This window comes from Cryptomeria japonica, chromosome 7 (assembly GCF_030272615.1).
Source record: "Cryptomeria japonica chromosome 7, Sugi_1.0, whole genome shotgun sequence".
NCBI classification, from domain to species: Eukaryota; Viridiplantae; Streptophyta; class Pinopsida; order Cupressales; family Cupressaceae; genus Cryptomeria; species Cryptomeria japonica.
In genome coordinates, this window is record NC_081411.1 from 371,122,983 (window position 1) to 371,134,975 (window position 11,993).

General features: G+C 31.6%; 2 protein-coding genes across 2 annotated transcripts; both read left to right on the forward strand.

Moving 5' to 3' along the window:
* Positions 1 to 248: 248 nt before the first annotated feature.
* LOC131856774 (reticuline oxidase-like) lies at positions 249 to 6,489 on the forward strand. The gene is made up of 2 exons (XM_059208695.1): positions 249 to 433; positions 6,036 to 6,489. The coding sequence occupies exons 1-2, from the start codon at positions 249 to 251 to the stop codon at positions 6,487 to 6,489; spliced, it is 639 nt and encodes a 212-aa protein (XP_059064678.1).
* A 142-nt stretch (positions 6,490 to 6,631) lies between these two features.
* LOC131856775 (berberine bridge enzyme-like D-2) lies at positions 6,632 to 7,286 on the forward strand. Its single transcript, XM_059208696.1, has 2 exons — positions 6,632 to 6,795; positions 6,944 to 7,286. Exons 1-2 carry the CDS (start codon positions 6,632 to 6,634, stop codon positions 7,284 to 7,286), a joined length of 507 nt encoding a protein of 168 aa, XP_059064679.1.
* The last annotated feature ends 4,707 nt before the right edge of the window (positions 7,287 to 11,993 follow it).

Below are 11,993 nucleotides of genomic sequence, written 5' to 3' on the forward strand. Positions count from 1 at the left end.
TAACCTAAAATTATTAAGCACCGTGACCTTAATTTCCCATAAAACACCATACCTAGGATTGTCCAGGATTGTCCTTGCCGTTACTCTTGGAAAGGGGGAGCCATGTTGAACTTTAAGGTAGACAGCTTCCAAGTAGGAGATGGAAGTACGGCTACGTAAACTTTAACAAGTGATGGACGTGAAAAGAAAAAGGGAGGAAAAATATATATAAGAAAAAAAAAATGGGCATGAGATGGAGGGGAAAAAGAATGGCAAACCTGAATGGAATGGATTCTGTTCTTGATGCCCTTGCTATGGGCTTGGGTAGCGTACATCCTGCACTATCTCTTTTTCATGCGCTTGGCAGGAGGGATGTGGACCCTAGCTTAACGCCTACCAATGGCAATTGCCTGAAGGTTTCTAGAGCCTACGCCCTCAACATTCACGCTATACTGTAATTTCCTTAGAGGAAAATGAAACTTCTCAGCCTTGCCATGACTTAAAGAATACTTTAAGGAAAAAGTAACATATATTAAGGTTTTAGATAACTCTGTGTTCCCATGTATATATTCATACTGCTGCCTCCGTGCCCTATGCAGGTGTGTTGCTATGAGTGACTTCCCGTTTTCAGTCATATATGCAGCTAAAAAAAAATGCATTGGAACTTTTATTCACATGTATTTGGGCTATGTTATTACTATTAATTAACGATATTGTACTAGTTTGGTACTTCAGTTGCACATTTCTATGGATAGTTTAGTCTTCTATTATTTCCTTTTGGAATAGTATTGAGTGAATTGTGAAAAACATTCTTGCTATTCTAGTACCTTATTACTCTAGTGGACACTTTTGGAAAATTTAGGATGGTCTATTATCTCCACGGATTTAACAAGACTTTTATTGATAATTCTAGTGTAACGAGAGGAACTTGATAATCATCTCTAAGTAGATTGAAAAACATAAATTATGAATTTGTGTACCATATCAATTATTCTATTGCCCTAGTTCTAAATCATAATTTTATTATCAAGATGGTTAGATAGTGTCCTTAATATCCCAGATAACATTCTAGAATGAAAGCCGAGAGTGATATAAAGATGTATATATGATCAAGAAGGGAATCTCAATTTAGGAATACCCTAAAATTATTGTATCTCAAGAGATAATATTTCTTAATTATTATTTGGGTGTATGATCAAACGTTATTAGTTATTTGTGTTTGACCTTGAGAAACCCTTGAGGGGAGAGCTACATTTTCCTGATCTATATAACAAAATTAATAACCTAATTTCATCTCTATTTCACCTAAGTGGGTGGCAGAGGACTAGGAAACTATCTAGGGAGTTGGACCCTAGAAATGTTTGCATACCCACTCTTATATTTTCATATTAGATGGGTTTTAAATTGTTTTATGAAGTATGATGTCTTTGCGCCTTCAGGTAGGCAAGGCCATCTATGATGAGCCCCCGAGACACTAGGTTTGTCCCTTAGGTCTTGTATGTCAAAGTTTTGATTGATCTTGCCAATCCTTCACAATCTTATGCATTCCTTATTCGTCTACGTATATGTAGTATTTAAATAATGTATGATTGTACCTGTTTAAGTAAGGAAATATTTTATCATGATGATTATTATCTAAATACCTTCTAATCTTGTGTTGAACATCTAGAGAAGAAGATATCTTGTAGGTACAGGTATGAGGGGGAAATCAATTGGATCATGATAGTGTACGAGAGCAAATTAGGTAAAAAATAGGTACATTGTGATGTATAGTAAAAGAACATTGGGTTATTCAATCAACGTATAAACTTGGATGAAATTGTAACTTGTTAATAATTACTATTACTTGTAGGTTTATGAATGCATAACATGTTGTGAATAAAAAAAAATATGTAGAAGTTGTATAGTTCAGTGTAGTCTATTATGTTCTAATGTTCCTCCTAAGTGTATACATTTTAGACATTGCATAATGTGTGAAGTATTATGTTAATTGTGTTGAGTTAAAAAGGAAAATGTGTTAGTGTTGTGTATTGTTCACTTGGTTAAAAAGTGGGTTGGAAAGGTTACATGTTGATTCATACTATCACTTTAAGTTTTATAGAGGCATTTGGCTATGATTTAAAAAAAAATTATTTCTAAATACCTAAGTTTGGAATGAGATAAATAGGTTGTATAATGTCCTTCAACCGTTTTAATTTTGGGCATTACACTCAATTACAATTTCAAAGTTATAAACCAATGTTTAGCAAGAGTCATCAAAATAAGTTAAATAAAAAAATTAGATATAATAAAGTGAATTTTAATAAAAATTTAAAAAAAGAAAGATCAATTGGATATCCATTACAACATTCCAATTTCAATAGAAAAAAATTAAATTAAGTTCGTCCTTGAGGAAAATGGACTAACACAAACTTCCAATGGAAAAGTAACCTAAATAAAATAAATAATATTGATGGGATGATAGTAAGAAATAAATCTTCAATAAATAACTCATCAAAAACATTCAAACTTATAAAAAGTTTCACGTTACTTCCACTATGTAGCTTTTGTTAAGCCACTTGAGGGGAGGAGGGGAATGGTGGTCTATAACCATGTTTTGTAATAGCATGCTAAATAGAGGTAGTCTCAAACTAGATATATATACCAAAAATAGAGGTAGTCTCAAACTAGATATATATACCAATTATACCATATCATGATGCTCATTATCCATATCACTGAGACATCCAATAATTATACCAAGGTTCATTGAAATTCATCGTCAACCCATGGGGTATACACATTAAAAAGTAGGTTTGCACTATGAACCAACAAGTGTGGCTCTATGTATGGGAGATTAAATAGGGACTAACATCATTTAGATTCTTACACCAAGGGAATACCATAAGACTCCAAGGGAAGACCACTATCACTCAACCCCTATTTACATGGTGTGCATCTCATATGGAAAACATGACCTTGCCATGGATCACTACCAACACAATAGCATGGTGTGCATCTCTTATGGAAGAAAAGATTTGCCCTGAAGCACTACCATCACAACATTACACAATACATAACAATTAGAATACATTGTCAAACAAAAACTCTTTAACCATCACACTATAATTCAATGACATGTTCATGACTCTTATTTGTACATACATGACATTCACAAAGGGTACTCTTAGGTGGATCACCAATGATGTTTACCACACCCTTACCCCAAGTTTATATCTAATATCACATGCTTGGAACACAAACACAACATTTACTGGTCTCTCATATGACACAACATACATCATATCTCAATGAGCTCAATCATATGAAGCACATATAAATTCACCATAATTTCATAATCATATTTTCTCTTTTCTACTACTACAACCTTGTTTATTATATTTAATCATGTTTCAACCCTCATTTCTCATCCAAAACTGAATGCATAGCTATTTTGGCCTTACTCTTGTTTAACAAAGAGAGTTATTTGTTTCTAATAGTATTTTTCACATGGAATGGAGAGTGAGTGGTTGTTTTTTTCAGATTGCATTTATTTCTTCATATCTATGTTATCATGAAGTAATATAATCCATTATGTAATCGTAACAAATTACAACATTTTGTTCAATAATACACTTTAACTCACACATAAATACCATTAGAAATCTCAATATTGACAATTCATACCATTAGAAATCTCAAGAAGTCATTGACATATAGCTAGATTCAAATTGTATATTGGTTGTAACACCTTCATCCTTGGATTCCAAATACTTGTAAAATATATTTAATTAATAATGACATTTTTATCTAACATATTTTATCTACTTCTCCTTGTATTCTCATAGGGATTCAACATGACTTCCAAAGTGTTTCATCCCTCTAGACTTATTACTTGGTCCTCCACAACCAATTTACCAAAAGAGTTAGTTAGGGTAATAGATTTTCAAATTAAAAATATTGGAATTAACTACAAAGAGGGTTTAAGATACACTTGCAATCCCCATTGTTTAATAAAAATATCATATTGTCTTGAAAAATTGGCATGCATTTTTAATCACAAAGATAAGCACTTTTTCTCTTTATTTATTATTATTTATGAGGAAAATCTAAATTATATACATATTTTAGAACAATGATAAACATTTTAATCACCAACTATACACAACTATTGAGAGCGTTTCTAGATTCTAAGGTGTAGAAATCCCATGCTATCTCCAAAAATTGGCACGAATTTTTAATCACAAAGAAAATAAGTTTTTCTCTTTATTTATTATTATTTATGACAAAAATCTAAATTCTATTTGATAAACTCTCATCTTATTCACTCTACTCCAACAACACAATTTAATCAAAATCTAAATGCTTGAACTTGAATAAAGTAAATCATGATGAACTTACCTGATTATAAAGAAAGCCAACAAATATTAATATTAACAAAGTGAAAATTAAGTTTTATGTTTTATTCAATTAAAAAGAGAAATATATACCTGATTATAAAGAAACATAACAAACATTAATAATATTTAAGACGTGAAAATTAAATATTAAATTAGTTTGCAGAATCAAAGTCAAAAAAGAAAAGTAGCAGGATGAGCATAAGTTCGTTTAGCCACATACATCGTAAAAATTATTTGTGGAATCACCGCCCCACTTTAATCTCGAATCTTGGATCTTCAATGATTCGTACACCGCATATAAAATAAATGATTCGTACCTCTTATTATATACCTGAGTATAAAGAAACGCAAAAAATATTTAAGGGGTGAAAATTAAATATTAAAGTAGTTCGCAGAAGATGAGCATAAGAAAAGAAAAAAAAAATGTTTGAGGAATCGCCGCCCCACTTTAATCTCGAATCTTGGTCCTTCAATGATTCGTTCACCGCATATAAAATAAATGAGTGATATGAAATAAGTGGTCCTCCAATGATTCGCACATTGGATATAAATGAGTGTTGGGATGCACGGTATCATATTATCGCGCATTCATTTCTGCAGTCTCTGTTGCCGCTTGACAGATCAATTTTTCAGCTAATCAGACATCCAGGTACACATTATTTTTCATGAATATTGCTGAAAATGATGTGTAACTTATTACGTTCTTTGTCTGTTTGTCTGTCTTTGTTCTCTTCAGCAAAGAAGCAAAATGTGTATTTATTACATTCTTTGTTTCCTTTGGCAAAGAAGCGTAGAAAGATATACTAGCGTACATTCTTTGTTTTCTTTGTTTACATGCTAAGAGATTGCCTATTTAATGATGTCTGAAGGGCATAGAGGAGGACTATCGCTTCCTTAAGAATGATCCAAACCACCTTTCTAATGAAATACTGTTGAGAAAGATAAAAGAGATAAATGCATGTAGTCGAATAATGTTAATATCTATATGTACAATCATGTCATATTTATACATATATTCTATAACAAGTTCTCTCACAATTATTATAGACATAGAACTATCATTAAATGATAAAAAATATATAATAAATTTCTAAAATTTAGATTAATAATTTAGGGTAGTCTACAAAAAAATGAGGAAAAAACAATAATACATACAATTGAGGTTTACGAAGAAAACAATATTGAATGCCTTGACTTAATTTCAATGGTACAAAAAATCATATGGTTAGAAACTTAAGAAGCCTGTTGACATTATAGTTGTGGTTTCATAAAATCTTGTGCTAAAACATGTTCGATTGATGAGAAAAGAATGTCAATATCTCTATATTTTGCTCGAAGCACAAATTTGGTAGTCTAATATGTAAGTTGAATCCTTAGATTCAAAAATTTCAGTAAAATATATTTTTGATAACTTATCCTTGCTCATCACCATGCACCTGCTCTTAACGAAGAAGTATCAACCAAACATAATTTTGCGTTTACTATTGAAACAATGTGTGAAATTAGTTATATGAGAAGATGGATGTGTGAAATTGATACTCAAAATTAAATTAAACTTATCAATTATTTAAAACTTTAGTAAAATTTATAAGTACACCATCTATCAATATTAATAATTATAATCTTTTATAATTAATTGTTATTTTGGCTGTAATATTGGATCCGTATAAAATACAGGTGGCAGATTCGTGTTCGATGTGGAGGACACAGCTACGAGGGGCTTTCCTACACTGCCGATGCTCCTTTCGTTCTTATCGATCTTCTAAACTTGAACAAAGTCAATGTGGACAGGAAATCAGAGACGGCCTGGGTAGAAGGAAGCGCAACGTTAGGTGAAGCTTATTCTGCTGTAGCAGAAAGCTCACCTGAGTTGGCGTTTCCTGCAGGAATTTGTCACACGGTGGGCTCCGGTGGTCATTTTGCGGGCGGGGGGATGGGCTTTCTGGCGAGAAAGTACGGCCTTGCAGCTGACAATATATTGGATGCCCTCCTGATAAATGGGTCAGGGGAGATGGTGGATAGAAGCGGAATGGGCGAAGATGTGTTTTGGGCCCTGAGAGGAGGTGGAGGTGGCAGCTGGGGAGTTGTTTATGCCTGGAAAATTCGGTTGGTGAGGGTGCCTCAAATTTAAACAGCCTTCAAAGTGGTTAAACATGGTACAGATATTGTCACCAAGACAGTGAACAAATGGCAACACGTTGCTCCCAAAATGGAGGACAACATCTTAATGCAAGTAAAGGTCGACTTCAATGAGAAAAAAAGTAATCAGAGCCATGTTCGAAGGAACATACCTTGGGCGTAAGAACGAGCTGGTGAATAAAATTGCCAACAGCTTCCCAGAGCTTCAAATGGAGTCGGCAAATTGTGAAGAAATGAGTTGGATAGAGACAATTGCCTACTTCGATAATAACATCCAAGTCAGCGAATTGACCAACAGGTATTATTACAACAAGACCTACTTCAAATCGAAGTCAGATTTCGCCAAGGTCCCTCTTCCAGAGTCCGCGTTGAGAGGACTATGGAGCAGAATGCATAAAGAGCCGCGTGTTTACTGTTTTCTTTCCCTTGGGAGGGATGATGGACAGGAAACCCTCCAATGCGACGCCGTTTCCTCATCGGGCAGGCACATTGTTCAACATACACTACAACATATCCTGGAGCGAGAGTTGTGAAGATGATTACTACCTTAAATGGATGAGGGATCTTTACCAGTACATGGAACCTTATGTCTCCCATTCTCCCAGGGCTGCATACATCAACTTTCTTGACCTTGATCTGGGCACTAGCCACGATTCTGTTGAAGAGGCCAGAGTTTGGGGTGAGAAATATTTTGGTGCAAATTTTGATAGGCTTGTTGATGCTAAAACGCAGGTGGATCCCGCTAACAACTTCAATAATCCTCAGAGCATTCCCCCTAGGTGTGTTTAAAATGTTAAGAAATAATGTTTATACTATGCATCTATCTATATCCGCATAAAATGGCGCTTCTATGAGTCAATTAGCTTTAAGCGCATATACCTTTATAATATTAATAATAAATGTTATGTTAATTATATGCACGTGTATGGTCCTTTCCATATTTACTCATTATGTAGTCCCACTCCATGCCTTGTATCCGAGGCTTGTTACACTATGTTTTGATTCTTTATATGTGATTTATTTTTTATGTTAGTGACGTTATACGTATGCTTTGGATTATTTATATCGATGATTTATTATGATGTTTTATGAGATGTCAATCCATGATTAGGTGTAGAAAAGGAAATCTTCCAAAGTGCCTATCAATGAAATTTTGGTTGTTTTCTAGGACTTACTATTTTTAGAAATGTTTATTTTTATTAGTGTCTATTTTTAGTAAATTTACCTGTCTCCAATTAGCATAATTTTGCATTTGGAAAAACTCTCTATTTTTAGTAGTTTCTATTTATAGCAACATGTGATTGTTGACTGTAAATGCTATTTTTGGAATAGATCTTTATTGTATTGTTTTTTTGTGGTAGGGTGAAAGGAATGATTTCGTATTACTCATTTATGAACTCCATATGATATCATGATTTCCTTTCACTAGATGGAATTATATGTGTGTGTGTGTAATATATATATATGTGTGTGTGTGTGTGTACAACATGTTTTTTTCCATGATTGTTGGTACCGGACATCTATTCCACCTAGTTTTATAGGTTTGAGCATTTCTTTAATTCCCAATGGTTGTATAAGAGACAATACAAGGCCCAAAATGTATCTAGCCCTAGCCATTGTCCTAGCTTAGGGACAATGACCTAGTTTTAATTATTATCTGTCCCATTTCTCATGTGGACTATACCTAGTGGTAAGTCTTGTTTTGATGTTGGCACTATATTATAATTTATTTGAGTTCTCTCTTATTCATTAATATTAATTATATCCTATGTGTTGTAAATTAAATTAATAATTAATTAATGATTATTATGACTTTAAATGTAATTTTGTTTTAATAAATATACTTTTATTATCGGATATTATTTGATAAATGATATATTATTTATTAAATAAATATTAATTCTATGAGATTTCCACAATCCATGTTGCATTCTTTTGAATTTTTCTAGATTGGATTATGTGTGTATTTTTTATCATGATTCATCATCAGGATGAAAAAAGAATTCCAAGGAGATGAAAAAGGGTGTGATTCGAAACGTTGACGATAAAAAATAAACACACAATCGCGAATCTAGAAATTTTTTAAAAAATAAATAAATATTACTTATTTATTATTTAGTAAATGATCTATTGATTATTTTTTATTATTTATTGTGCATGTGATATTTTTAGTGGATACTATATTTTATTTTATTGTTGGAGGACCTAATTCTTCTTCCTTATGGAACTAATTCTTCAATCATGGTGGAACAAATTGTTCTATTATTATGGATGATTGTATTTAAAATTAAAATTTATTTTACAATGGGAATTGTTTATTATGATTTTTTATTTTATTATTTGTGATATTAAATGATTTATTATTTTATTATTCTTTTTGAGTGGGAAATAATAATTGACTATTTTTTTTTAGTTATTTATTATTTTTAATTGATTTATCAATTATTATTTTATTATTTTACAAATTATTAATTTATTATGTATTTGGAATTAGTTATTAATTGTGAGAATTATTTATTAATTGATGAAATTAATTATTATTGTTTATTGTTTAATTATTTTTAAATGATATACTATTTATGGTTATTATTCTTGAATGAATTTTATTTATTTATTTATTTCTTATTATTTTATTATATTATTATCTATTTATGTGGGTCTAACCATTAGCTCTATTCTATTGGATTATTATATTCTAGGTGGAATTAATTATTTATTATTTATTGGATTATCTTTCTCTCTCTTTCTTTCATAGGTTTCCCAAGTAGGTTCCTATTTCCCAATTTTATTTTCAATTTAATTTGGAATATTTCTTAAATGGATTATTAGGGAGATTTTAGCATGCTCTATTGAGTTTGTTTACTTTTTTCTAAATAAGTTATTTTATTTATCTTTTTATTAAGATTGAGTTTTGTCAAAATCGGGTATAGCAAATTAGCGTTTTAATTGATCGGTTCTGCATAATTCTTATTGAAATTCATGTGTGAATCCCTATCATTGATCTATTAATATTATTAGAAGTTTGTCAGAGCCTTCTCAAATGGGTTTGAATCAATTTTTTTTTAGTGCCTTTTGATTCTCATATATGCAGAATCATTGTTTTGGGTTTTGAATTTGCAGTTTGATTTTGTTTCAACTCTGATTTTCTTCCAAAGACTTGTTTTGGATTTGTGCCTTGTTATTCATATATTTTTTGTTATGATTTGTGTTAATTTTTCTAGATTGGTGTTCATATTCCCTTTCATGTTTTGTCTTATGAAAAAGAACAGTGGTATAGGGATTGTGACTCAGTTTTAGGATTTGACCTTGTGAGTGGTCTACGTATGGAAGTCCTATTTGCAGAATGTGCTATTCTATTTGTGATTATGTATTATTGATGATCCTATTTGGTTATCATATTTTTCATGATGATTTCTTTGAGGCATAGAATGTAGGATATGTAGGTGCATCAAGAGAGAGTGGCTCGCTATGGGAGTTGGGGCCCTAGGTGGCTACTAAGGTGACTCAAAGATGAGTAGATTAATAAGTGATAACATTAATTAAAATTTGGGATGGTATTTATTTGGGTTTTACATACACTAATAAGATATTTTGGTGCTGCATTGATGGCCTCATGTGCTTATATAGGCAGAGGAAGAGATTTGGAAGGCCTGCATCCACCTGTTGAAGTGTTGAGTTGACATGATTGTGAAATACATGTTTTGTATGGTGTGATTGTATATTTCCACGAGTTGTCCATGGGGACTGGGGTTTGGAGTTCGGAGAGGAGTCAGATTACTAGGGTAACTCATTAGAGACTATGTGATGATACTCTCTCCTTATATATCCTAGTATCCTATTATGTTGATTTTTTGTTGAAGCCTCAAGGAGTTCTTTTGGAGATTTTAGTTGATATTCTTATTTGGTAAGTCTTTTATGAGTCTTCTTTAAGGTTTGGTTTTCTATATATCACTGGTACTTTTGTAATTTATGTATTTATGTTTTACTAATCTTTGGTTCTTATCTTTATCTTCTTGCCTTTAGAAGTGGTGTTTATTTATCTTGATTGTGAGTTGGTTGTTTCTAGTATCTATAGCCTTCTTTTATGTTGCTTGGGGCTTTTTTTCTATCTCCTACCATGGGAGATGGGCCTACGGGTTCCACAAGGTTGGGTGGTGTTTCATTTTCAACCATGGGGAATATTTTGGTGGACTTGTTTGTATGCGATTGGATGGATCTTTACCGTGTTCTTTTTAGTATCTTCATATTTCACTTGTGAGATGATTTACCATTATATTTTTATTTGAAATGTATCTTCTAGAAGTGATGTATAAGGATATGTTATTGTACACTTGTATTGGTAACTTTAAAAGATATTTGAGATGATTCTTAGTGGAATGTTGTAATTGGACCTTAGTAAGGGATACATTATTATCAAAGGATATCGTGCAGGTGAATATATTTATGTGAATTACAAATATGTTCTTATTCATAATGAAGGTTATCATAGGAATCTTCGATTTCATGATTTAAAATGAACTTAGTATATATCTATTTGTTGAGTTCTATTTTTAATGTATAATAGTGAGTGTTGTATACCAATGACATGAGGAAGTCCTTAGAGGAATGTAATGTGGTGTGATTTTCTTCCACTTAATCTTGTAACTGTGATTCTTCTATGTTTTGTAATTTGTTTATTTAATTGTATAGTGAGTGAAAGATGGTTGATGTGTTATGTTTTATAAAAAAAAATGGTCTATGTATTCGAGCTAATAGTTTTTATTAATATGGGGTTCCCTATAAGGGTGTTATACTTGTTATTAGAGCCCATGTCTATACACTGGGATCTCTGGTTATGTTGTTCCTCTTGTAGATGATGTTATTGGCACATAGTGGAATAGGTGTCTACTTTGTTAGTTAGTTTTTTCAGTTTGTAGCTAGGATGCCTTGAGTGGGAATTTTGAGAGTTTAGGACAAACCAATCTAGGTAGCCTATTTATGTTTTGAAAGAAAAAAAAAATGTTGAATTTGTATAGTTCAGTGTAATCTATTTATGCTTTGATGTTCCTCCTAAGTGTATACATTTTAGACATTTCATAACGTGTGAAGTATTATGTTAATTGGGTTGAAGTTGAAAGGAAAATGTGTTAGTGTTGTGTATTGTTCACTTGGTTAAAAAGTGGGTTGGAAAGGTTACATGTCGATTGATACTATCACTTTTAGTTTTATAAAGGCATTTGGTTATGATTTAAAAATAAAACAAATTATTGATAAATACATAAGTTTGGAATGAGATAAATAGGTTGTATAATGTCCTTAAAGTGTTTTAATTTTCGGCAATACAATCAATTACAATTGCAAAATTATAAACCAAATTTTATCAAGAGCCATCAAAATAAGTTAAATAAAAAATAAGATATAAGAGAGTGAAGTTAAAAAATAAAATAAAAAATAATGATAGCTTATTTTTTTTAACTTCAACATAATTAGAATTTTAGAGTGTGAATTTGAGGAGAG